We start from the raw sequence: 25805 nt of genomic DNA, 5'->3' as shown, positions 1-25805 counted from the left end.
TACACCCTTGTTCATAAAAGGGTGTAATAATAAGCCCAGCAACTACAGGCCAGACAGTCTAACTTTGGCGGTGGAGAAACTTCTAGAAACAATAATTCAGGGCAAAGTTAATATTCATATGGACAAACGCAGGTTAATTAAGGAAAGTCAGCATTGATTTCTCAAGGGAAAATCATGTTTGACTAACTTGCCAGAGTTTTTTGAAGAGGTAATAGAGGGTTGCTGAGGGCAATGTTGTTGATGTGGTGTACATAGCATTCCAAAAGGCATTTGACACAGTGTTCCCAACAGATTTGTGGGCAAAGTTATAGCTCTGGAATAAAAAGGACAGTGCAACATGGATACAGAATTGGCTGAGTGGCAGGAAACAGAGAATAGTAGTTAATGGATGTTTTTTTGGGCTGGAGGAAGATTTTTGCTTTTCCTGATATATATGACTGGGCCATGGTGCACAGGGAACAGTTACAAAGTTTGCAGATGATAGAAAACTTGGAAGCATTGTGAGCCGTGAGGAGGATAGTGTAGAACTTCAAAAGGACATTGACAAGTTGGCGAATGGGCGGGCAGGTGGCAGATGAAGTTCAATGTAGAGAAGTGCGAACTGATTTCTGTTGGTAGAAAGACAGTATAAAATAGGGGTACAACTCTAAAGGGGGTGCAGGAACAGAGGGACATGGGTGTATATGTGCATAAGTTATTGAAGGCGGCAGGACAGGTTGAGAGGGCAGTTAATGAAGCCTACAGTGACCTAAGCTTTATTAATAGGGGCATAAAGTACAAGAGCAAGGAGGTTATATTGAACTTGTATAAGTCACTTCTTTGGCCTCAGCTGGGGTATTGTATCCAGTTCTAGGCACCACACTTTAGGAAGGTTGTGAAGGCATTGGAGAGAGTGCAGAAAGATTCACAAGAATGGTTCTTGGGATGAGGAACTTCAGTTATGGAGATAATTTGGAGAAGTTAAGACTGTTTTCCATAGAGAAATGAAGGCTGAGAGATTTGATAGAGGTATTCAAAATCATGAGGGGTCTGGACAGAGTAAATGGGGAGAAAATGTTCCCACTTGTGAAAGGATCGAGAATGAGAGGGAACAGATTTAAAGTAATTATTAAAAGAAGCAGCAGTGAAATGAAGAGAAACTTTTTCATGCAGCGAGTGGTTAGGGTCTGGAATGTATTGCTGAAGTGTGTGGTGGAGGCAGGTTTAATTGAAGCATTCTAAAGGGAATTAGACTGTTATTTGAAAAGGAAGAATGTGCAGGGTTACATGAAGAAAGCAGGAGAATGGTACCAGGTGAGTTGCTCATTTGGAGAGCCAGTGCAAATACGATGGGCCAAATGGCCTCCTTCTGCACTGAGATAATTCTACGATTCTGTGATCTTGAGTATAGAGTCCAGAATATGGGTAAAATTAACTGAAAAGTTCCTGCAGTCAAATGTGATCATACAGTCAACTAGTCAACTATGAACTCACCAACTGGCAGGAATTGTAGACTCTGAGAAGAGTACCTCCAGAACATGGCATTAGATGAAGACTATTACAAGTATACTTAATACAATCCATATGTATTCCACATACTGCCAAAAAGAAATCTAGATTTGTTTAACATTTGGGTTCAATTAAACGTAACCCTAGATTATAGTGGATGTAGGTTTTGCAAATAGATTACCTTATTCCTGGTCCCTCGTCTGCCAGTACACAACTCCCTTTGGATAGACAAAGGCCCATTTTTTTTTTCTTGAACCCTTTCTGGCAATCTGCATTAAAATGAAAACAAACAGCTTGAGGGAATTCAACCCCCACCCCCACCACAATAGGCAGAAGAGGGTCGAGGGGCAGTTAAATTCACTCTGACCCCAACCTGCTGCAAACATGCCTGCTTCTGTTTAATGGTGGTGGGTTTGGGGCCCATTTGACTAATCCACTCGGGAGAGGTGGGTCCATCATTACAATATGCTACAGAAGCCTACTCCCATTCCTCAGATTTTGGCAGTCATTTGAATTTAACGCCTCCTGAGTTCGGGAGACTTGGCAGTTAAAGGGAGGTGGGAGCAGTTGGACCCAGCAGGTAAGTACTTTGCCAGTAATAAACACAGCCAATGCTGGAAATACTCAACTCGCCTGTCAGCATCTGTGGAGAGCAGTAGATAACGGGCTGAATTTTCATGCCTTTTGTCCATATTGGAACACAGGACTGGCGAAAAACATGGTAGGTGAGATCCGATTCCAGGATTCTTGTCTCCACTCCCATTGCTGGCAATTTTTAGCAGTGCGGGAAGTGAAAGTGATTCAAGAAATGAAGACACTGTTTGCTGAGGATGGAATGATGCCTTGCCCTTGTGAATAACTAGAATGCTTGCCTCTTCAGTGGTGTGCAGCCTTCCAGATATATAATTGAGTCTTGAGTAGGCAGTCAAGAAGCTTGTGCTCCTGTGATTGTCAGCTCGCTCTAGTAACCGAAACCCCTCACATGAGTTGAAAATTATTTCAGTTATTAACAATCAAAGGTTAAAAATTCAAAGTGTCTCAGCAAGAAGGCAGCAGAAATCTACCTCAGTACCAAGGTTGTCAGATGTGGCTCAGTTGGTTGCACTCTGATTGAGACTGAAGATTGAGTGGGTTGAGCCCCAGTGCAGAGGCTGGAGCACAAAATCCAGGCTGGCATGTCTGTACTGTACAGAGGTGTGGTAGTCACAAGTAGCATCTCTTGGATGAAATGTTAAACCAAGGGCCGGTGTGGCCTCTGACCTGGATGTAAAAGGTTGCATAGAACTGTTTGAAAGGGAGCAGGGGAGTTCTCCCCAGTGTTTTAACACTTATTGCCTCTCAACCATCATGATAAAAAATATAAGATTATGTGGTCATTATCACATTGCTGTTTGTGGGAGCTTGCTGTTTACAAATTGGCTGCTGCGTTTCCTACACTACAGCAGTGACTACATTTCAAAAATACTTGATTCTGATATATGGGAGTGCAAGCTCATGACATCAAAATGAGATTTGAACTGGGCTGATGCTGAGTTGCTAGTTCAGTACCATAGCCACTTGGTACATCGACAGTCAAGCTCAACACCAGCCAGAACAAGGCCACTTGTTGGGCGTGCATGCACACGATCTAAATTAGGGCTTCCAAAACTGCGGGTCGAGACCCCTAGTGGGGTTGCAGTATGAGATTTTGGGGTGGCAAGCTCTGAGACAGCAATGGATGCTGTGGAGCTCAGAATGATTGATAACAGCTGCGAGGCCCCTTTAAATCATGTTTATTTCTTGGGCGTGGTCTGACAGATCTTTGTGGCCTGATTAATGTGGCAAAAATGCCTGTGAAAAAGTAAATTTTTTTCAAAAACCTTGCATTTTAAACTCCCACCATGGTGAATTTCTCCCACCTATCCACCCCCTGCCCCCGCTCAGCAGCTGAAAGTACCCAAGTGATCCTGCCGCCCCCCCCCACCCAAGTCACATGAAGTCTGATGCATTGAAATTGGGGTCAGAGCAGTAAATATTTGGGAAGAACTGATCTAAATTATGTTCTGGAGCAACCCACCAAGCTCACTTCCATTAGTCTTGCAACCTCCACCATCAAGTACAAAAACAGTGAGATTATATCACCTCCAAGATCTCCTCAAAGTCAGGCACCTTCCTGACTTGGAGACATATAGTTTGAGCCTGTGACTCCTTGCCGTACACAGGATTTAATTTTGTGATCACGTTGCTCATTCCTTTAATTATTTTACAAACTCTTTAAGATCATCTCCTTTTCCAACTCTCTCCAAAGTTCCCAGACCTCAGGCGCAACACCTAACACTTCCCCTCAGCCTGACATGAGTTCTCTAACAAGTAATTTTATTCCTTTCAGTCAGTTATTCTGACTTCCCACTGTTTTGTAGCCTTTTGTGTGGGACTATCAGATGTTCATTGGAAGCCCAGTAAAACCACCATTGGTTTTACCACGGTCCAAAGTTGAGGAGGCTGGTCAGATATCATCCCCAGCTGAAACCACTTTCACTCCTGTTACTGGATTACCCTCAGGTCTACTCCTAGCGAAGTGGTTATATAAAACACCCAAGTACAGGGCTTTATAACATAGTATGCACAGGGAGAGGAGAATTACGCTAATATATAACATACACAATGTTATATAACATACAGATGGCAACATTACAATATTTTTCAAATATTCATTCTCAGGTGGTGGGCGTCACTGGTAAGTCCAGAATTTATTACCTCTCCCTGGTTGCCCTTGAGGTGGTGGTGGGCAGACCTTCTTCTTGAACCACTGCAGCCTAAGTGGTGAACCTGTTCTCACAATGCTATTAGGTGAAAAGAAACTGTGGTAAGCTACTGCAGTGCCTCTTGTCGATAGTATACACTTCAGCTACAGTATGCTGGTTATGGAGGCAATGGATGGTGAAGCCAGTGGATATGTGCCAATCAAGTGGACAGCTTCGTCCTGGATGTCTTGTTGGAGCTGCACTCATTTGGTAAGTGAGAAGTGTTCTATCACATTCCTTACTCGTGCCTTGTAGGGTTTGGAATGACTTTGGGGAGTCAGGAGGTGAGTTACTTGCTGCAGAATTCCCAACCTCTGATCTGCTCTTGTAGTCACATTATTTATGTGGCTGTTTCAGTTCCCCAGGCTGTCGATGCGGGAAATTTGATGATGGTAATGCCATCAAGGGGATATTCATATTTAATGTATACACAGTAACAGTCATAAAACACACACAAAAACAGTGTCACATGTCACAGGAGTCACACATACCCAAACAGGAAAGTCCACTCAAATCACTGGATATCGACAAAGAAGAAAAAAATACAATTTATTAAATATACTGTTCTTGCCATAAGACCATCCAGTAAAAACAATGACAATACTGTTAAAAATCGAAATTTTTGTTCCCATATCTACAGTGGGTCAAACAGTATGAACAGCTTGATGTGCTTCGTTAGACTACGATAATATGTACAGACCCAGACATGGCTACTTGAAACACAGCAGCATTGAGAGACTCTCTTGGCATGCACTCAACCTTTGTGTGGTGCCTACCGATGGTCAGAGTCTAAATTTGCTGCATTGTGTATCGAACTTTTCCAATAAGAATTAACCCTTCCTCCGCCACCCTAGCAATTTGAGGCATCCATGGCAGAGAGTGAGACTCCTTTGTTTAAGATGCTTTTTGCTGCGTCTGTGAATGGTGAACAATTGATCTGTTCCTGGGCCTTCCCCGAAATCGATGTGCAGGAAGCATGCAAGGAGGTTGCCCTCTCTCTAATGGGCCCTCATTACAGGAGATGGCCCTTGATGCACCCGGAAGCCTTGCTGCTGAGATGGGGATCTCTACAGAGATCAGCCAGCTCAAATCCTTTTCAAAGTAAATAAAGTAATAGCAAACTCATGTTGTGAATATCTTCATCTAATTTTGAGATCACCATAGTTTACATGGACACCCAGGGGTCCAATGAGGAAAGGAAACCAAACCAGCATGCACAGAATGGTTCATACAGTGCCAGAAAATGACTGCGGAACAATCTGATCAAGTTATATAAAAGGTTCAAAGGATTTGAAACTATATTTTCTGGTGGGCGAGATCAAGAACAAGTGGACATCGTGTTAAAATTAGAGCTCAGCTATTTCGGAGCGAAATCAAGAATTTTTTTTTCAGACAAAAGGTAGCAGAAATCTGGAAAACTCTCCCCACCCCCAAAATGGATGCTGAGATAATTGGAGCTTTCCAGACTCAGACCGAGCGACTTCTGTTAGGTAAGGGTATCAAAGAATATGAGTGAAGGTGAGTAACTCGAGTTGAGGTACAGATCAGCCATGATCTGACTGAATAGTGGATCAGGCTCAAAGGGCTGAATGACCTATTCCTGCTATGTTAACACAGACTACAGAAATTTTGGAGAATGGAAGAAAATGGTGTGAACAGCGAGTTGTGATGACTGACAGGGGAGCTGAAGGGAATGGGCATTCAGGTTTGTACAGTCTACAGAAAGGTTCAACAGATTATCACACTGACCAGTGATTTCACCTCCAAGAACAAGCAGCAAGTATGAATATGGTGACTGTAACATACAGAGTGCTGTATATAAACAGACAGGAGTCAATGTGCAGTCATCCAGAATTTTATAACGGTTCTGATTTTGGAGCAAGAGGGTTTAAGTCAAGTCATCAGGGCTAAACAAGTGACAGCAGATTGAATCAGGATCTCAGACAGTCAAATCAATTCAATGCAGCTCAAAGGCAACTGATACATGGGGTTGGGAATCTTCATTCTCCTTGCTGGAGAGGTTTGCGATACTTGCACTGGATCCAGACCCGATACATAGTCAGCTGCTTCCCACGGTTAACCTGCAGACGCCGATCCACTAGGTTCTGGACTTTGTCCAGGCTGGCAGATGTGAAGAGCTCATCCAGTTCACCTGGAGAGAGAAGACAGTATTACAGGTTAAGTGGGCTTAGGCCTTGCAGGCTGTGCAATGTTCTTATCAAGTATCGGCCTCTGGCCCACTATGGGCAATTTTATAAATGATATTTTAGAGCTTTATAGCAGGGGCTATCTTGATCATTGTGTCTGTACTGGAATAAACCAATACTAATCCCACTGACCTGCTCTCTCCTTGCAGATTGTATCTAAATATTTACCTTCTTTTCCCTTAAAAGAAATGATCTCTGCCTCATCCACTCCCAATGGAAAGTATTCCCTTTGTGAAAAGAAATGCATTTAACTTCTTTCCTCATTCTCTTGAAGACAATTTTAGATTAATGACTGTTAGTCACTGCCTCCCTATTCACCTTGATATAGCCCTTCATTATTTTAAGAACCTCCATTACATCTCTTCTTGGCTGGGAGTAGCAATAGTAAAGAAAGAGATGTGCATTTAAGTCACACCTTTCATGAATACAGGGTGTCCCACAGCCAGTGAAGTACTTTTTGAAGCATAGTCACTATTGTAGGGAAGCAGCCAATTTGCACACAGCAAGATCCCACAGAGATAAATGAACAAACAGTCTGCTTAGTGATGTTGATTGACAGATTGATATTAGCCAGGACATCTGGAGAACATTTAAATAATGCCATGGTTCCTTTTATATCCAAACAGGCACAATGGGGCCTCAGTTTAATGTATCTTCTGAAAGATGGCATCTCCGATAATGCAACACACACCCCAATGGTGCTCTGAAGTCTCAGCCTAAATTATGTGCTCAAGGCTCTGGAGTGGAGCTTGAACACATGACCTTCTGACTCAGAGGCAAAAGTGTAACAAGGGCCAGGATATTCCTGTCAACAGCAAAGCAATGACTTCTGCTGCTAACTGCATTTTAAATATTGTTCTTGCCTTTCTCGTCAGCTGCAGCAGGACTTTGGTCTTCCAGCTGCAATATCAATGGTCAAGGAGAAATGTGAGGCCTAGTGGCATCACATTGTTGAAGCAAAACCTGCCCCATTGTCATCATTAACTGAAGGCAAACCACTTCAGTTCAGTGTTTCCAAGTGTTTTAAAGCTAATTTTTAATCAATTTTTCATTCTAGCACCACCCCACCCCCACATCTGCATCTGCACTGCCGTTCACCCCCAATTCCTCATTCCCTGTTCAGATGACCCCATACACCCCACCCGAACCTGCATCACTGCTCACCCCCAGTCCCATCCGCATCCCTATGCTGCTCACCTCCCTCCCAAACCCATGTCATCACACACCACTGCACCCACCCCCCACATATCCCATAATGCTCACCCCCTTCCTGGCATTCACCCCTTCATCTCTCCTATCACTGTGCACACCTCTCCCAAAAGCATCATCTGCTCTGCTCTGACATCTGTGGAACTATGGAGCTGGAGATATTGGGGCAGGGGTCTGAGTCAGGGGTGCAGGTGGCAGGACAGTAGGGGGGTGGTGAGTTTAGCAGCATCAGGGTTGACGGCAACGTGAAGCCACTCTGCTTGATTTAAAAGAGCGATCCTAGTAGGCTCTACTCCTACTAAGAAGAGGGCTAAATAAATCAGGGTAAAATAAATTAGGTAAATCCAAAAGCCCAAATTTACATGCTGCCTGGTCTCAGCAGGATCATCAGCCGGGGCTCTCACAAAACCATTTCTGGTGATCAGGACGTTTGGGTTCCAGCATAAATTGGCTTCCCAGTACCCAGAACCTCAGATTCCATCGTGGCCCCTTAATTGTGGTGAATATCTCCGCATTCACCACAATTGGGAATGGAAGATCTGGGCCAATATATGTATCATGGTTGTGCTAAACCAATAGGCTAGTTGTTGGAGTTCTCATTCCAAAGTGACAGCACTGACCATATTAGGAAGAGATCAGGTAAATAAAACAGGATCTTAGCACATAAAATTTTAAAATGGGAATCATTTCATAACAGGGACTGTGGATCAAATCACTATCTATTCTAATGCAAGAATCCCCTCAACTCCCACATTCTTAAAAAAAAGTAGTGAAGATTAAGCTGCTGTGTATGATTACCTGGTGTGAAGAAATAAACTCTAGTCCCATCTCCTCGAACGTAGAAATTTTTAGATAGACAGCGACCTACAACAACAACAACTTATATTCATTTAGCTCCTTTAAGGTAATAAAACATTCCAAAGCACTTCACAGGAGCATTATAAGACAAGACAGCACACCTAGCCACATAAGGAGATATTAGGTCAAATGACCAAAGTTTGGTCAAAGAGATAATTTTTAAGGAATGTCTTAAAAGAGGAAAGCGTGGTAGAGAGATGCAGGGAGGGTAATTCGGAGATTGGGGTCTAGGCAGCTGAAGACAGGGTCACTAATGGTGGAGCAATTAAAATTGGGGATGCACAAGTGACCAGAATTAGAGCAATGCAGATACCTCAAAGTTGTAGGGCTGGAGGAAATTACAGAAGTAGAGAAGTGTGGAAACATGAAGAGGTTTGAAAACAAGGATTTTAAAATAAGACATTGCTTGGCTGGGAGCCAATGAAGTTGAGCGAGAACAAGGGTGACAGGAGAATGGGACTTACAGCAAGTTAAGACACGGGCAGCAGAGTTTTGGATGACCTCAAGTTTACAGAGGGCAGAATGTTTGGAGACCAGCCAGGTGTGTGTTGGAATAGTTGAGTCTAGAGGAAACCCTGGATGAGGGCCTTAGCAACAGATGAGCTGAGACAGGTGCATTATTTGAGCAGTGTAAAGGTGCTCTGGAGATGGCTGGGTTGCACATGATTCAGAAATGCTTTATACTGGCACTAAAGACAAAATTAGCAAAGTGTTTTCCATTGCCAGTGTTATGGAGGTGGAAATGGGCAATCTCAGGAATGTCACAAACATGAGGTCGGAAGCTCATCTTGGATCGGGTGTGACAGCAAGGTTATGAACAAAAACATAAAGTGTTGGAGAACTCAGCAGGTCTGATAGCATCTTTGGAGAGAAATACAGAGTTAAAGTTTCAAGTCTGTATGACTTCACCCTATTTCAAAGCTGTCCTTGTTCCCAGTTTCACTTTATTCTTACTAACCCTATCTCAAAGCTGTCCTTGCCCCCAGTTTATTTTTATTCGTACTCACCCTATCTCAAAGCTGTCCTTGCCCCCAGTTTAATTTTATTTTGTTTCAGATTTACAGCATCCGCAGTATTTTTCCTTTATCTTAGTGTTTAATTCACTACCACTTCTCTTCCAGGAATGCCTACCTTGAGGAAGTACTGCTCTTCTCTCTGACAGGATTTCTGCTTGTCTCTTTTGCCCTGTTCACCTTCATTGCTTTCCGTTTCCCTCCTGGCATTTGATGCTTTCACAGCCATATTTCCTTCCTCAGTGACCGTCTCTGTCTCCGACTTACCCCATGTGGATTCCAACTGAAGTTCCATCCCTCATGTTTCGAAACCACACAGGATTACAGGTTATCTCCAGGACACACAACGCTTCTCGGACTGCTATTCTCGTTGCATCCTGAGATCCACACTCCATGTGCCACCACATGAACACACTCGACCTCTCCCTCTAGCAGCACAGACTCAACCTATCTCAAAGCTGTCCTTGTCCCCAGTTTCATTTTATTCTTGAAGAGTCATACAGACTCGAAACATTAACTCTGTCTTTCTCACCACAGATGCTATCAGACCTGCTGAGTTTTTCCAGCATTTTTTTACTTTTGTTTCAGATTTCCAGCATCCGCAGTATTTTGCCTTTATCTTAAGGTTACGAACATACTGGCTTAATCTCAGACTATTGCCCAGGAGACGGCTGGAGTTGGTAGTTAAGGAACGGACTTTGAAGTGGGGGGTGAAAACAATGGCTTCAGTCTTCCCAATATTTAACTAGGGGAAATTTCTGTTCACCCAGTACTGAAAGTTGAATAAGTGGTCTGATAATTTAGTAACAGTGGAGGATTCGAGAGAGGTGGTGATGAGGTAGAGCTGGGTGTCATCAGCATACAAGTGAAAACTAACGCTCTGCCTTTGGATGATGTCGCTGAGGGGCAGTATGTGGGTGAGAACTGGGGGAGGGGGTGCAAACATAGATCTTTGGGGACTCCAGAGGTAAGGATGCAGGAACAGGAAGAGAAGCTGTTGCAAATGATTCTCTGGCTATGATGAGACAAATGAGAATAGAACCAGGTGAGAGCAGCTCCACCTAGCTGGACAACATTAGAGTGATGTTGGAGGAGGATGCTGTGGTAGACTGTGTCAATCAGGAATGGGTATGGTATTCAGAGAGAGAATACAGAGACTTAAAATGCATAGCTGATTTTATTTTAAATGAATTGCCGCATTTTACTGGAGTTCAACTTGCAGCTACTGAAAGCACTCAGCAAAGGGGTTTCATTATGATGAAACATACAGGCCACTGGATGGAATGCAAAGCACTGCTGCCCATTTAGTATTTTTGGTTCCAAAGAAGAGTCATATTGGACACCATAAGTTAACTCTGTTTCTCTCTCCACAGGTACTGCCAGACCTGCTAAGTTTTTCCAGCATTTTCTGTTTTTATTTTTGTATTTTTGGCGATTTTTGTGGTGGTCTGGGTACAGGATCTCACTGGAAAATGGAAAACACTTTGCCAATTTTGTCAACCAGTGCCAGTATGAAGCATTTCCGAATCAGGTACAACCCAGCTAACTCCAGAGCACCCTTACACTGCTCAATGTTTCTCATCCAATCTCAAAACAACTTCACTGCACCATATGGCAGTGACACATGCTGTGGCCTCTGTCAACGAGACTGCCAGTTTGTGGGCAATGAGTTCCCTCCCACTGGGAACTAGGTTTAGATATATTGCAGAGCGGACTCATAGACAGACGACAAACACGACTTCCATCTCTTCAGTTTTGGCTAGTTTCAAATACAGGCCCAGCTTTGAAAGAGCTGTGTCTAACTACCTGCATCATCTATTTCTCCGTTTGCCTATAGTTTCGACAAAATTTGGAAAAGGATTTTAAGGATTTTTCATTAAGTGTTCATTAAGAAAAACCTTGCGACCTTTAGCAATTCTATATGAAGTGTCTCAAACACTTTAGTGGTCTACCTCAGAAACAACATGTATTCAATAGGAATGGATAAAGTTAGTGGCTCAGTCTGAAACATAGCAGGAAAACTTAGTGACTCTCCAGCAGCAAATGTTCCATTTCTGCATCGCAGCAAATAATTCTGAAGTGGGCTGGGAAGTGTGGTTCGTTTCTGTCTAATAGAGCCTGTTACTGAAGGTCATTAAACCATGCAATAAATAGAATGTTTTCTATCACTCTTTCCAACACCCAGTGACCCGACCTATTCTTTGTTTGACATTTTACTTGTCACAGCACCAACTTCCATGTTATTGTGAGAACAGTGTACTCATTGAATTGAGCAGAGCGGCAGTGGTGGTTGGGAGAATGGGATATTTTTTTCACTATATTAAGCACTCACTGTCCAGGTAATACAAAACATGGAGTCCCACGTCCCAGTGATTTTTTTCCCTTGATTGCAGACCTGCAACTCCACTTCCACTCTCCCACAATATTTCTCTGTACTGATAAATTCAGCTAGTCTGGTAGGTAATTTTGCCCTGTTAACTCATTGCTTCTCAGAAGTAGAACATAGCAGAACTTGGAATGATTAATTCCACTTGCAGCCAATTTGTGGAAACAACTGGCATAGTGATAACATCTTCAACAGTCAGACATTAAAATGAACTTCATAGGTGCGTAACCACACAAATTAATTTAGAAAATTTACAGCACTTGTGTCTGCGCCAGCCAAAATAGACTAACCAGCCTAACCCCACTTTCCAATTCTTAGTCTATAACCCTGGAGGTTACAACACTTCAAGTTCATATCTAAGTATTTTTTAAATGCAAAGAGGGTTTCTGCCTCTACCACCCTTTCAAATAGTGAGTTCCAGATCTCCATCATCCACTGGGTGAAAAATTACTCAACTCCCCTCGAATTTTTCTACCAATTACTTTACAATCTACAACCCCTGATTATTGACCTCTTGCTAATAGAAATAGGTCCTTCCTATCAGGCTCCGTCTAGACCCCTCATAATTTTATACTCCTCAATTAATTCTCCCCTTTGCCTCTTCTATTCCAAAAAAAGCCAATCCCAGCCTATCCAATCTTTCATCACAGCTAAAGTTCTCCATTCCTGGCAAAATCCTCATAAATTTTCACATCAACTCTTCTTGTTGCATCCTTAAAAAATCCTATCAAGTTGGTCAGACATGACCTTTCCTTAACAGAACCAGTCTTTGATTAATCAACTGTTTCTAAATGACTTATACTGTCCCACAGACTTTTTTTTCCCCCCAATAGTTTGTCTGCAGCCAAGGTTAGGCTGACTGGCCTGTCATTGGTCTATTTCTTCCTCCCTTTCCAAATAGTGGTACAATATTAACAGTCCTCTAGCACCATGCCTGTGGCCAGAGAGCCAAGCTACATGGAGAGAGATTGGGTTGGGGGGACATTAAAAGCTTCGTCAATGAGGTAGGATTTAGAGGAGGAGGGAGGTGAATAGGTTTAAAGGGGGAATTCAAGAATTCAGGGCCTGGTAGCTGAAGGCAGGGCCATCAATGGAAGGGCGATGGAAATCAGGAGGCCAGATTTAGAGCAGTGCAGAGTCACCGATTTAAAACTGGATTTGTCGGAGAACTTATTTTCAGTGCTCTGACATAACTCAGTCAGCACACATGACGCATTTGTCCTGCCGTAGAACCAGTGTCCATGAGTTGGCACAGGTCCAGCAACAGGTGCCAGTCCTTAGCCTTGTCAATTCTTTTACTTTTGACAATATAACTTGGATCTTCAGGCTAATTAATTTCCTTTTCATCTTCTAAATATTGCATCGGGTTTTTTGGATTATTGTAGCACCACTCTTAAGTGGTAACACTGAAAATAATCATGTTTTCATTTGGCATTGTTGCAGTGTTTAACTGTTGAGGTGTTGAGTTATGTAAAATCTGTGTGTTGGTGAAAATTGAGATCAGATTTTAAATTTTATTTGTTTTCTCTGTCGCAAAGGCATGGCTCATTTTGGGCCACAATGCCACAGGTGCCAGGAGTATTCTGGTTCCTCACCCTGCTCTGACTGATTCTGAGATTTTCTAGTTTGTATAGCTTGGTGCTACACTAGGTGGTGCCATCACCCAGCAGGTCATCAGAGGAGTCTGATATCAAAGCTTTAATTGATCATAAATTGGAGATGTAGCATACCCTGAATAGGAACAGCAGCGAATCACCAATTGCATTTCTCATGCTGAGGCAGAGGGAATGCTATTTCTGGGAGTAGTTTATGGGCCTCCTAACAGTAGCTACATTGAAGGACAGAGTATGAATCAATAAATAACAGGGGCTTGTAGAAAGGTAATAATCAAGGGCAATCTTAAACTTCATATAGATTGACAAATAGAATTGGCAAAGGTAGCCTGGAGGATGAGTTCATAGAGTGCATTTGGGACAGTTTCTTAGAACAATACATTCTGGAACCAACCAGGGAGCAGGGCATTTTAGACTTGTAATGTGTAATGAGACAGGATTAATTAATGACCTCACAGTAAAAGATCCTCTAGGCAAGAGTGATCATAACTTGATAGAATTTCACATTCAGCTTGAGGGTGAGAAATCTGGGTCTGAGACTAATGTCTTAAACTTAAAAAAAGGCAATTAAAAAGGTATGAAGACAGATTTGGCTAAAGTGGACTGGGAAAACTGGTTAAAAATGTAAGATGGTAGAGAAGCAGCGGTTGACATTTAAGGAGATACTTCAAAACTCTCAACAAAAATATATTCCGTTCAGAAAAAAAAGAGTCTATGAGAAAGATGCACCATCTGTAGTTGATTAAGGAAGTTAAGAATGATATCAAATTGAAAGAAAAGGCATTCAATGGCTGTGAAGATTAGTGATAGGATGGAAGATTGGAAAATATTAGAAACCAGCAAATGATGACTAAAAAAAGAGGGAGAAAATAGAGCATGAGAGTAAACTAGCAAGAAATATAAAAGCAGTGTAAGAGCTTCTACAAGTATATAAAAAGGAAGAGTAGCAAAAGTAAGCGTTGGTCCCTTAGAGGGTGTGACTGGGAAATTAATAATGAGAACAAGCAAATGTCAGAGAGTTGGAACATGTATTTTGCATCTATCTTACAGCTAAAAACAAAGAGTATCCCAAGAATTATAGAAAATCAAGATGCAAAATGGAGGGAGGAACAAAAAATAATCACAATTACCAGAGAAAAAGTACTGGGAAACTAATGGAACTAGAGGCTGACAAGTCCCTTGAATCTGATGGCCTGCATCCTAATGTCTTAAAAGAAGTGGCTGCAGAGATAGTAGATGTAGTGATTGTAATCTACCAAAATTCCTTAGATTCTAGAAAAATCCCAGCGGATTGAAAAACCATAAATGTAACACCTCTATTCAAGAAAGGAGGAAGACAGAAAGCAGGAAACTATAGGCCAGTTAGCCTGACATCTGTCATTGTGAAATTGTGAGGAACTCATTGCTAAAGTAGTAGTGGCAGGAAACTTAGAAAAATCATAATACAATCAGGCAGACTGAACATGGTTTTGTGAAAGGGAAATTGTGTTTGACAAATTCATTACAGTATTGCTGAAAAGAGAGACTCTTTTTGTCAAGGCTTTTCATCTTGCATTCATGAGGACAATTTGCAAGAAAATACCAATGTCAAGGGAAACAACATATTTATACTGTCTGAGAAGAGTGCGCTGAGTGATTGGCATGTGGACAGCTGAATGTAATAATTTCCTTGCATGTCTTAATGGGCTCCATCCTGATCTCAAACTCACCTTTGAAATGGAGCAGTCAAATGAACTCCCTTTCCTTGATGTACTAGTTGAGAAATCTGCCAGGGGGTTCTCTACCACGGTCTACCGCAAGCCTCCCTTCACTGGTCAATGCAGATGCGTTGGGACTCTTACAATTCCATGTGTTTTAAGATTGGCCTTATTGGCAACCTCGTAAATAGGGCCCAAGCCATTTGCTCACCATGCAAGCTTGATGCTGAAATAAGGTGCATAAAAGACATCCTGCGGGATAATGGCTACCCTGATCAGATCTTTTCACACAGTAGGTCAAGCAAACTCATGAATGGGCCCAAGGCCATCAATTTTGGTCCTGAAAAGTGCCCAGTATACCTTAGATTACCCTGGTAGGGCAAGGTATCCTAAAAATTTGAGCAACAGGTAAAGCTAGCTATTTAACGCTGCTACACTAAAGTAGCAGCACAAATGGTATTCGCCACTAACAGGATGCTGCCGTCAAGCCAAAAAGATTTTCTGCCTCTCACACAAATGAGTAATGTGGTGTATGAATTTCATTGACAGGGATGCTAGATATGTAGGCCGTACATCTCAAGAAATGGCGGATCGCATCAAACAACAAGTCCCTTCCACTGTTTGCAACGGGCAAGGTACAGACCGTACCCAACTAACCCGTGCTTGCAAAACTCAAAACACAGTGTCAGACACTAGATGTGTTGCCATGATTAGGCAACATTTGATAAATAATCCTTAGTGTGCTACGAATTACACTGACAACCAATTTAAGATTGTCAGTACTGTTCGCAGTGTGGCGTAATTGCATGTACTGGAAACTACATATATTAATTCACAGGGCCCTGTTATTTGCAGCAGAAAGAAGATGTACACACATTGTTCTTGTTTCAGTTAAACAAGATAGGTGACAGCCATTCGCTGGTTCACTCCCCAGGGCAATGTCTTGACCAATCAGAGTCAAGCTGACGGGTTTAAATTTCAATCAATGCTGGGCAGTTAACTGTCAGTCACCATCAACTGGTGCATTCACCATGGCAACACCTCTACCAATCAGAGTCCACTTGCCAACCAATCAGCTCTCTCTTCTCATACAATATAAATATGCGGTTTCCCCTGACATTGATATTTTCTTGTGAATTATGCAGATAAGTGCTGGATGAAAAGCTTTGATAAAATATCTCTTTTTCCAGTAACACTGAAGCTTTGTGCGACCAAACAACGGATTTCATTAGAGTTAATTGAAGATGGAACAAGCAGGGTGGTTAAAGGGGAACCAGTAGATGTATCTGAATTTCCAAAGGCATTCGATAAGGTGCCACGTAAAAGGTTACTACACAAGATAAGAGCTCATGGTGTTGGGTTGATATACTAGCATGGACAGAGGATTGGCTAACTAACAGGGAACAAAGACTCAGGATAAAGAGTAATTTTCATGTTGGCAAACTATAACTAGTGGAGTGGCACAGGGATCTTTGTTGGTACCTCAACTATTTACAATCTATATTCATAACTGGAGTGAAGAGACCGAGTGCATTGTAACCAAATTTGCTGATGATACAAAGATAGGTAGGAAAGCAAGTTGTGAGGAGGATTCAAAGAGTCTGCAAAGATATATAGATAAGTTAATTGAGTGGATAAAAACTTGGCAGATGGGGTATAATGTGGGAAAATGTGAAATTAACCGCTTTAGCAGGAGAATAGAAGTCAGAATATTATTTAAATGGAGGGTGACTACAGAACAGAAGGATCTGGGTGTCCTGGTACAGGTATCTCAAAAAGATAGCATGTAGATACAGCAAGTAATTAGGAAGGCAAGTGGAACTTCTGTCTTCATTGCAAGGAGGATAGAGCATACAAGTAGGGAATTCTTGCTACAACTGTACAGGACATCGTTGAGAACTCACCTACAGTACTGTGTACAGTTTTGGTCTCCTTACCTAAGGAGAGATATACTTGCATTGAAAGCACTTCAAGAGAAGGTTCACCAGATCGACTCCTGGGATGATCGGATTGTCTTATGAGGAAAGGTTGAGCTGGTTGGGCCTACGCTCATTGCAGTTTATAAGAATGAGAGGTGATCTCATTGAAACCTAAAAGTCTAAGGGGGCTTGATAGGGCAGATGCAGAGAGGTTGTTTCCCCTCCAGGGGAAATCTAGAACTAGGGGGCACAGTTTAAAAATAAAGAGTCTCCCATTTAAGACAGAAATGAGGAGGAATTTCTTCCCTCAGATGGTTGTCAATGGAATTCTCTTCCCCAGAGAGAGTGGAGGCTGTATTATTGAATATATTCAAGGCCAAGTTAGACAGATTGTTGATTTACAAAGAAGTCAAGGGTTAGATGGGGGTCAGAAGGAAAGTGGATTTAAGCCATAATCACATCAGCCATACTCTTATTAAATTGCAAAGCAGACTCAAGAGGCCAAATAGCCTACTCTTACTTCCTATGATCAGTCCGCCCGTGATTGTTTAAAAAGGCTGAGAGACATTACAGAACCACCTCCGGAGTAAGTAATAACAGGCCTCTCTTTAGAGGTTACAGCACCATCTCTGGAGTAAATTAGAACAGCAGATTTTTGTTGGAGGTTATAGCTTTTCTTCTGGAGCAAGTTCTTGAGAAACCATTCTGTGGGCTAAATAATAGCAGACAGACCCACAGTTATTCTGGGATGTGGCAGTAATTTACCTTCCAATGATGAAAACTATCCACTTTCAGCTTCTTCCTTGAGAAATAGGTTTCACACTTCTGCCCTTGAGGAGCCAGCTGTGAAGATACTGCTGTGCCTAAGTTGCCGGTGGGTGATTGAACACTGTCACATGGGGACATCCATGTCCTGTGCTTCCATTACTAATGCAGAGGCACTGGGGTCTCGAACAGGAACAGAGTGAATCCAGAATCAAACAATATGTTTCTGAATCCTTGCATTATTCATTTGTGCTAAAAGTCGCAGTCACCGCAATTCTCCAATATATCACAAACTCTGAGTTAGTTCCAAACTCATGTCATCACATACTTGGGTAACGTACAGTGAAAGAATTAGATTAAAACTGTAATTTTACAATTTCAATAATAGCTTGGGAGGCCTCAGCAGGTTATGTTACACTATCAGTTAATAAGGGGGATCAGCTCCAAGCCCTTACCTTTCTTAAATCGAAGTTGTGCCATGTCATAACGCCCATAGTCCCTGAAGAGAATCATCCCTCCTGGTTTCAGAAGTTGACTCAACCTCTTAACTACAGCCTGCATTCTGCAGAGAGAGATGAGAAGAGAGAGTGGGGACAGGGGTGGAGAGAGGGGACAGAGCAGAGAGCGGGCATGGGGGCAAAAAGGAGAATGGGAGAGACAGATTAACAGGAACAACAAAGAGGGGGAAGAGAGAAAGGCAAAATGAACAGGAGAAGTATTTGAAACAGGTTAGTATTTGTCCCACACACCCTAGTGAGCCTGTGACATGCTCCAGGACACCAGCACTGGATAGTACAAACGTTTTTATTTGTTCATGGGATGGGGTGTCACTAGCAAAGCCAGCATTTACTGCCCATCCTTCAAGAAGGTGGGGGTGAGCCAACTTCTTGAAATGCTGCAGTCCGCGTGGTGTAGGCACACTGACAATACTGTTAAGATAGGAAGTTCCAGGATTTTGACTTGGGGACAATGAAGGAACAACTATATATTTCCAAGTTAGGATGGTGAGTGGCTTGGAGGGGAAGCTGCAAGTAGTAGTGGTCCCATGCATCTGCTGCCCTTGTCCTTCTAGGTGGTAGTGGCCACAGGTTTGGAAGGTGCTGCCGAAGGAGGCTTGGCGAGTTGCTGTGGTGCATCTTGTAGATGGTATACACTGCTGCTACTGTGCATCAGTGGTGGAATGAGTGAATGTTTAAGGTGGTGGATGTGGTGCTGACAAAGCATGCTGCTTTGTTCTGCATACTGTTAAGTTTCTTGAGAGTTGTTGGAGATGCACTCAGACAAGCGGAGAGTATTGCATCATTCTCTTGACTTGTGTCTTGTTAATGGTGGAAAGGTTTTGGAGAGTCTCACACTGCAGAATTTCCAACCTCTGACCTGCCCTCATAGCCACCGTATTTATGTGGCCAGTTCTGGTCAATATCAACTCCCAAATATTAATGATGGGAGATTCAGCGATGGTAAAGCTGCTAAATGTCACAGGATAGCGGATAGATTCTCTCTTGTAGGGGACAAGGGCACATTGTGCTACAAAAGTTACGTGCTGCTTATCAGCCCAAGTCCGAATGCTATCCAGGTCTCGCTACATTTGGACATGGACTGCTTCAATATATGAGGAGTTACAAATGGTGCAGAACAATGTGCAATATCTGTGAACATCCCCACTTCTCACATTATGATGGAGGGAAGGTTATTGATGAAGCAGCTGAAGATGGTTGAGCCGAGGACATTACCCTGAGGAACTCCTGCAGCAATGTCCTGGGGCTGAGATGACTGGCCTCCAATACCACACCATCTTCCTTTGTGCCATGTATGATTCCAACCAGTGGAGAGTTTTCCCACAATTCCCACTGACTTTTGCTTTGCTAACGTTCCTTGATACCGCACTCGGTCAAATGCTTCCTTGATGTCAAGGGCAGTCACTCTTACCTCTAGAATTCTGCTCTTTTATCCATATTTAGGCCAAGACTCTAATGAGGTCTGTAGTCGAGTGGCGTGGGCAGATTCCAAATTGAGCAACAGTGAACTGGTTATCGATAAACAGGTGCTGCTCAATAGCACTGTCGACGCCACTTTCAAACACATTGCTGATGATCGAGAGGATAGGGTGGTAATAGGATTGGATTTGTCCTGCTTTTTGTGGACAGGACATACCTGGGCAATTTTACACATTGTCAGGTAGTTGCCAGTGTTATCATAGGATTTTGCTGTATCCAGTGCTTTCTGCTGTTACTTGATATTGCATGAGCCAAATTGGTCGAAGACTGGCACCTGTGATGATCGTGATTTCAGGAGGAGGCCGAGATGGATCATCTTCTGGCTGAAGATGTTTGGCAATGCTTCTGCCTTGGCCTTTCTAGTCACATCCTAGACTCCCCATCATTGAGGATGGGGAGTACATGCAAGGTTCCCCCAATATTGAGGATGGGGATGTACATGGAACCCCTCCTTCGGTTAGTTGGTGAATTGTCCAGCACCATTCACAATTAAACCGCAGAGTTGTTAGCCGTGGGATTGTTTAGCTTTGTCTATTGCATGCTGTTGCCCATACATGTAGTCCTGTGTTGTAGCTTCACTAGGCTGACACCTCATTTTAGGTATGCCTTGTGCTGCTCCTGGCATGCCTCCTGCACTCTTCATTGAACCAGGGTTGCCCAACTTGATGGTAATTGTAGAGTGAGGGATGTGCCTGGCCATGAGGTTACAGATTTCAGTTGAATACAGTTCTGTTGTTACTGATGGCCCACTGCTCTTTATAGATGTCCAGTTTAAGCTACCTGATCTATTCTAAATCTATCCCGTTTACCATAATGATACTGCCACACTACACGTTGGAAGGTATCCTCAGCGTGAAGACGAAATTTCACCTCCGCAAGGACTGGGCAATGGTCACTCATGCCAACACTGTTATGGACAGATGCATCTGTGACAGGTAGATTGGCAAAGACAAGGTAAAATAGATTTCCCCCTCTTGTTGATTCCCTCACAACTACCACAAACCCAGTCTAGCAGCTATGTCCTTTGGGACTTGGCCAACTCTGTCAGTAGCGGTGTTACTGAGCCACTCTTGGTGATGGACATTGAAGTCCCCCAACCCAGAGTACATTCTGGACCCTTTCCACCATAGGTGTTTCTTTCAAATTATGTGCAACATGAAGGAGTACTGATTCTTTGGCCGAGGGAGGGCTGTAGATGGTAATCAGTAGGAGGTTTTCTTGTGCAGGATAGTGATGGAGGAGTCTGAAAACTGGCTGAAAGGTATGATTCTGTGAGTATGTTGCTTGACTAGTTTGAGAGACAGTTCTCTCAATTTTGGCATAAGTTGCCACGTGTTAGCAAGGAGGACTTTGCAGGATCAATTGGGTGGGGTGTGCCTTTGTTTGTCAGTTTTGGTGCTTAAGTTGGTCACGGGCAGTCTATCTGATTTCTTTCATTTTAGACTTTCTGGTAGCAGATAACAACTGAGTGGCATACTAGGTTATTTCAGACGGTAGTCAAAAATCAACCACATTGATGTGAGTCTGGACTTACACAGGCCATAAAATCATAAGAAATTGGAGCAGGAGTAGGCGATTCGGCCCAACAAGCCTGCTCCACCATTCAGTAAGATCATAGCTGATCTGATTATGGCCTTAAATCCACTTTCCTGCCTGCCCCCCATAACCCTTGACTACCAAAAATCTATAAAACTCATGTTGGAGAAGGAAACAGTTAACTCACAAGGAGTTCAATCACTAATTACCAGTTAACAACCTAAGCACCCATTTGGATGTATAAAAGGGATAACAGTCCCTCATTTTCTTTAAAAAAAAGTCCCTTGTTTTCTTTAATTTAGTTTAATTGGTTGCTCAAAAGAGTAAAAGGGATAACAGGTGAGACAAGTTGTCTCTGTAGAGAGTTTTATGGCTCTTGAGCAGGAAGATGGTGGCGAGAGCTCCAGTCAAAGCAACAAGCAGTTTGCTTCAAAACCTATAAAAGTGGCACTATAATGCTGCAGGGTTCAACAAATACAGACTTATGCAGGATGACACACTCAACGAAGCTGATGATGTGAAAGAGGCTGTGCGAAGGTTGCCTGAAAACCTTTACAATGAGAGAATGTTCCAAATAAAACAAACTTTGGATCTGAGCAGGAAGCATTAAATCCTTCCAAAAGAAAAGTAGACAAAATACAAGTAGGATGTATGCTACCTAGAGCCATACCTTAAAGGAGTTATCTGCAAACGAAAGGAAAAAGAAGATGGAGTGATTTACTGGTTTAGTTTTTGACTTGGTATTTGATTCCCTGTTAATATTTAATCATGCAAATTTAAAACTCATTCTTTTGTTATTGGCCTTTGGCAGCAGCCAGGATAACAGATTCCCTTCTTGGGAAAAAATAAATAGTGCTGTAAAATTACATTAATGCAATTTGTTTTGTTTATGTACAGAATAATTTAAAACTCATTTTCTAATTACTTCCGTCATGGGCAGTTTTACTCGCAATTGTGTAAATTTAAAAATAAATCGAAAATAAAATAAAAAAAAATATAAAACTATCTGAAGGAGCCTGTCTTTGTCTTTATTGCCAAACAGCTATTGGAGCTTAACAGCAGTCGCAGGGGGTGATTGCTGCTTGTAAGTAAAAAGATTGGAGATTTAAGCTTACTTTGGACAAAAGACTGAATTTGGAGTTAATTTAAGAGCAGAGTGGTTTGGAGTCACTCAAAAATGGCTGAATAAAAATGTAGAGTTTCAGAGTATGATTGTATTTTTGTTTTTGTTATGATTACCCATTGATGTTTTCAGAGAGTGACCCCTATGAGCAATAGAAGAATGGAGTAACTATGTGGACATGGGTTACATCCTTGCCAAAGAATAAACAGGGAATATGGCCTTGGCACTTTCATTACCATACAAAAGTAAAATAAGATGCAAAGTATTTTTTGGAGTTGGAGCCTGAGCATTTGGACACAGATGAAGGTTTGGAAACATTATTAGGTTTTATGGATAAGATCTATCAAAAGGATGTGTGGTCAGATTTTGACAAATTTAGAAAGTTGGAAGATAGTTCCATAGAAGATCACATAATGGAATTCAGTAGACCATATGCAAGATTGCAAAAGTTCCATCTAGAAATTCCCCAGTTAGTGCTGGCATTTAAGTTACTAGACTGTGCCAGAATATCGAAAATTTGCAAAGATGCACACTGCTAGAACAGATGTCAGAAGCTCTAAAAAAGAACTCCTCTGAAAACATTCCTTTCCTGCAGCGTTCATGGTGCAAATGGGTCATTCGGTGGTAAGACAAAAACGGAGGATGCAACGTTAACAGGATGGCGAGGTCGTTCAGAAGGATGCGGGCGTCGGTACAAAAGGAGATTTGTAATTAGAAATAAAGAGGATAGAAACACCTTTGACAATTATGGCAGGAGAAAGAATTGGGGAATTACAACAAAAGAGTGAACCCCAGGAATGCCCAGGGTGTGGTCAATCAGTGTTTTAGATGCAATTCAAAATACCATTATGCAATGAACTGATATAAGGTGTTCGAAATTAAACATGAGACAGAAGATTCAGAAGAAGATGGAGCTATTGACCAAAGAGAGGATATTGTATTAATTATAAGAAGTTTCAGCCCAGTGATGAATATCTTGGTCGCAGAGTCCTTCAGCTGTGTGGTGCTGGATAGCTGATGCACATCTACAGTCTGTGGACTAGACTGGTTAACATGCTGCCTGGATTCCTTAAATGACAAGGACTGGAATAAGGTTAAAGAATTTGAGAGTTCCACCTGCTTTAGATTTGAAGATGACAAAACCCTAAAATCTTTAAAAAGTGTAGTGATTCCCTGTAAGATAGCTGGAGTCAATCATTTCATCAGCATGGATGTAGTATCTAATGAAATATCATTACTGTTGAGCAGGCCATCGATGAAAGCGCAAATGAAGATGGACATTGAAAATGACAGGCCATTGTATTTGGAAAACCTGTGGACAATTTACGCAATATGGACACTACTGTATTCCTTTAACAAAACCTAACTTTTCTACTAAGTAAGTTAAAGAAGTGCTATTGGCATCAGAATAAGAATTTACAGGACAAAAAGATAATTGTAACAAAATTGCATCAGCAGTTTGCCCACCCTTCTTCCCAAATATTTAAAATTTTGCTAAGGGATAGAGAATACACTAAACTGATAAGAGGGGATAAGCGATAGATGTGATATATGCAAGAAATACAGAAGGACACCAATGCGGCCCATAGTGAGTCTACCCTTAACAAGGGATTTCAATGAAGTTGTGGTGATGGATTTAAAAGTGTGGGATAAAGTAAAGAACATTTTTATTTTACATTTTGTGGATTTAGCAACAAGGTTTGGCCAGTCGACAATCTTGTACATTAAAAAGAAAAAAGAATAAGTGTGGACCAGGCTGTGGAAAAGTGGACAGGGACTGGATTGGGACAAGCAGCAAAATTCCTCACTGTTAATGGGTGGGAATTTGCTAACTACGATTTTCGGGATATGTATGTAAACATGAATATTGTAGCTATGAATACAGCAGCAGGAAGCCCTTTTAGTAGCGGATTGTGTGAAAGCAATCACGCGGCGATAGATGAGATGCTTCGTAAAATATTGGCGGATAGACCAAGCTGTAAATTAACATCAGCTCCAGCACTGGCTGTTCATGCCAAAAATTTGCTGCAGATGGTTGGGGGCTATAGTCCATATCAGTTGGTTTTTGGTAGAAACCCAAAAATTCCTTCAGTCCTGAGTAATCATCTCCCAGCTTGGGAGGGAACTACAATTAGCTTTACCTTTTCTGAGCATTTAAATGCACTGCACGCTGGTGGAAGAGCTTTCCTTAAAGCCAAAGTTTCAGAAAGAATTCGGCGAGTTCTAAGGCACTATGTATGATCTTCGGAAACTAATTTCAACCAGGGAGACATGGTATACTATAAAAGAGAAGGACTTAACAAGTGGAAAGGTCCGGGAAAGGTTATAGGTAAAGATGGTAAATAAAGATGGTAAAACAGTCTGGTTCCCATGCTGTAAAGTAGTTTGGGTACACTTATCAAGGCTAGTTGGCATGGATTAGAAATTTGCGAATCTGGAAAGGGTTGTAGGAAGTGATGAGGAACCTTGTACATATGTTGCATGATTGTGAGGGCCAGGTAACTGAAGTTGACGGGGTATCTGAAGATGGACACAGCAATTTGGACGAACAAGATGAGGCGATTAGTCCCAGAGGACAACTGCCAAAAGCTGACACTAAAGTTACATACTGGCCAGAAGGGGCCAGACAATGGCGGGATGCTACGATTGTAGGTAGAGCAGGGAAGGCCACTGGAAAATATAAAAACTGGTTAAATGTACGAGGTCAAGGACAGGAGATTATGCTTATGGATTGCTTAGGGAATGTAAGTCCATTGATACTAAAGCTGCCGTTTTGCAGGGATAGCAACTTCAAAGGGAAGTTTTTCTCCTGTCCACCAAAAGAGGTGCCAAGTGCAGAAAGGACACTCTGGAAGTGAAATAAATGCATATACAGTTTAAATGATACATCCAGAATTTGGTATTTCTCAGTTTTGTTAAAGTTGAAGGCACAAAAATGACAGTGGGTCTGGGAGAGAACATGCCTCCCAGAAGTGATTGCAAACTGTGAAAGAACATCTATAAATGGGAGCAGGAGATCTAACAGTAACAGTCCGGAGCGTGATACAGGGCAGGATAGAGGGTGTAGCTTAACAAGGTCAAGGAATATGGCACAGACTGATTATGCTACAAGGATCAGGAGCTCATATGATTGAGAAGTCTTAGTAGCTTCAAGCAAATTAGACGATAAATTAATAAAGGATTCCAAACAGTAAGAACTACTAAGTTGTAA

The 25805-nt window shown here is 42.1% G+C and overlaps 1 protein-coding gene and 1 pseudogene across 1 annotated transcript in view; one reads left to right on the top strand and one right to left on the bottom strand.

Moving 5' to 3' along the window:
• Window positions 1-4807: 4807 nt before the first annotated feature.
• LOC121269257 (tRNA N(3)-methylcytidine methyltransferase METTL2-like) overlaps window positions 4808-25805 on the bottom strand; it is a 41080-nt gene continuing 20082 nt past the window's right edge. Inside the window, exons 7-9 of the mRNA XM_041173817.1 lie at window positions 18394-18500; window positions 8486-8551; window positions 4808-6423 (exon numbers count right to left, since the gene is read on the bottom strand). Of these exons, the coding sequence (XP_041029751.1) occupies window positions 6272-6423; window positions 8486-8551; window positions 18394-18500 (325 nt within the window). The 3' untranslated portion in view covers window positions 4808-6271. The remainder of the gene's footprint in view (window positions 6424-8485; window positions 8552-18393; window positions 18501-25805) is intronic.
• LOC121269231 lies at window positions 21860-22207 on the top strand (annotated as a pseudogene).

Source organism: Carcharodon carcharias, chromosome 23, assembly GCF_017639515.1.
Source record: "Carcharodon carcharias isolate sCarCar2 chromosome 23, sCarCar2.pri, whole genome shotgun sequence".
In the NCBI taxonomy this organism is placed as follows: domain Eukaryota; kingdom Metazoa; phylum Chordata; class Chondrichthyes; order Lamniformes; family Lamnidae; genus Carcharodon; species Carcharodon carcharias.
The sequence above is the reverse complement of the archived record's forward strand: the minus strand, read 5'-3'. Positions and strand labels throughout refer to the sequence as shown.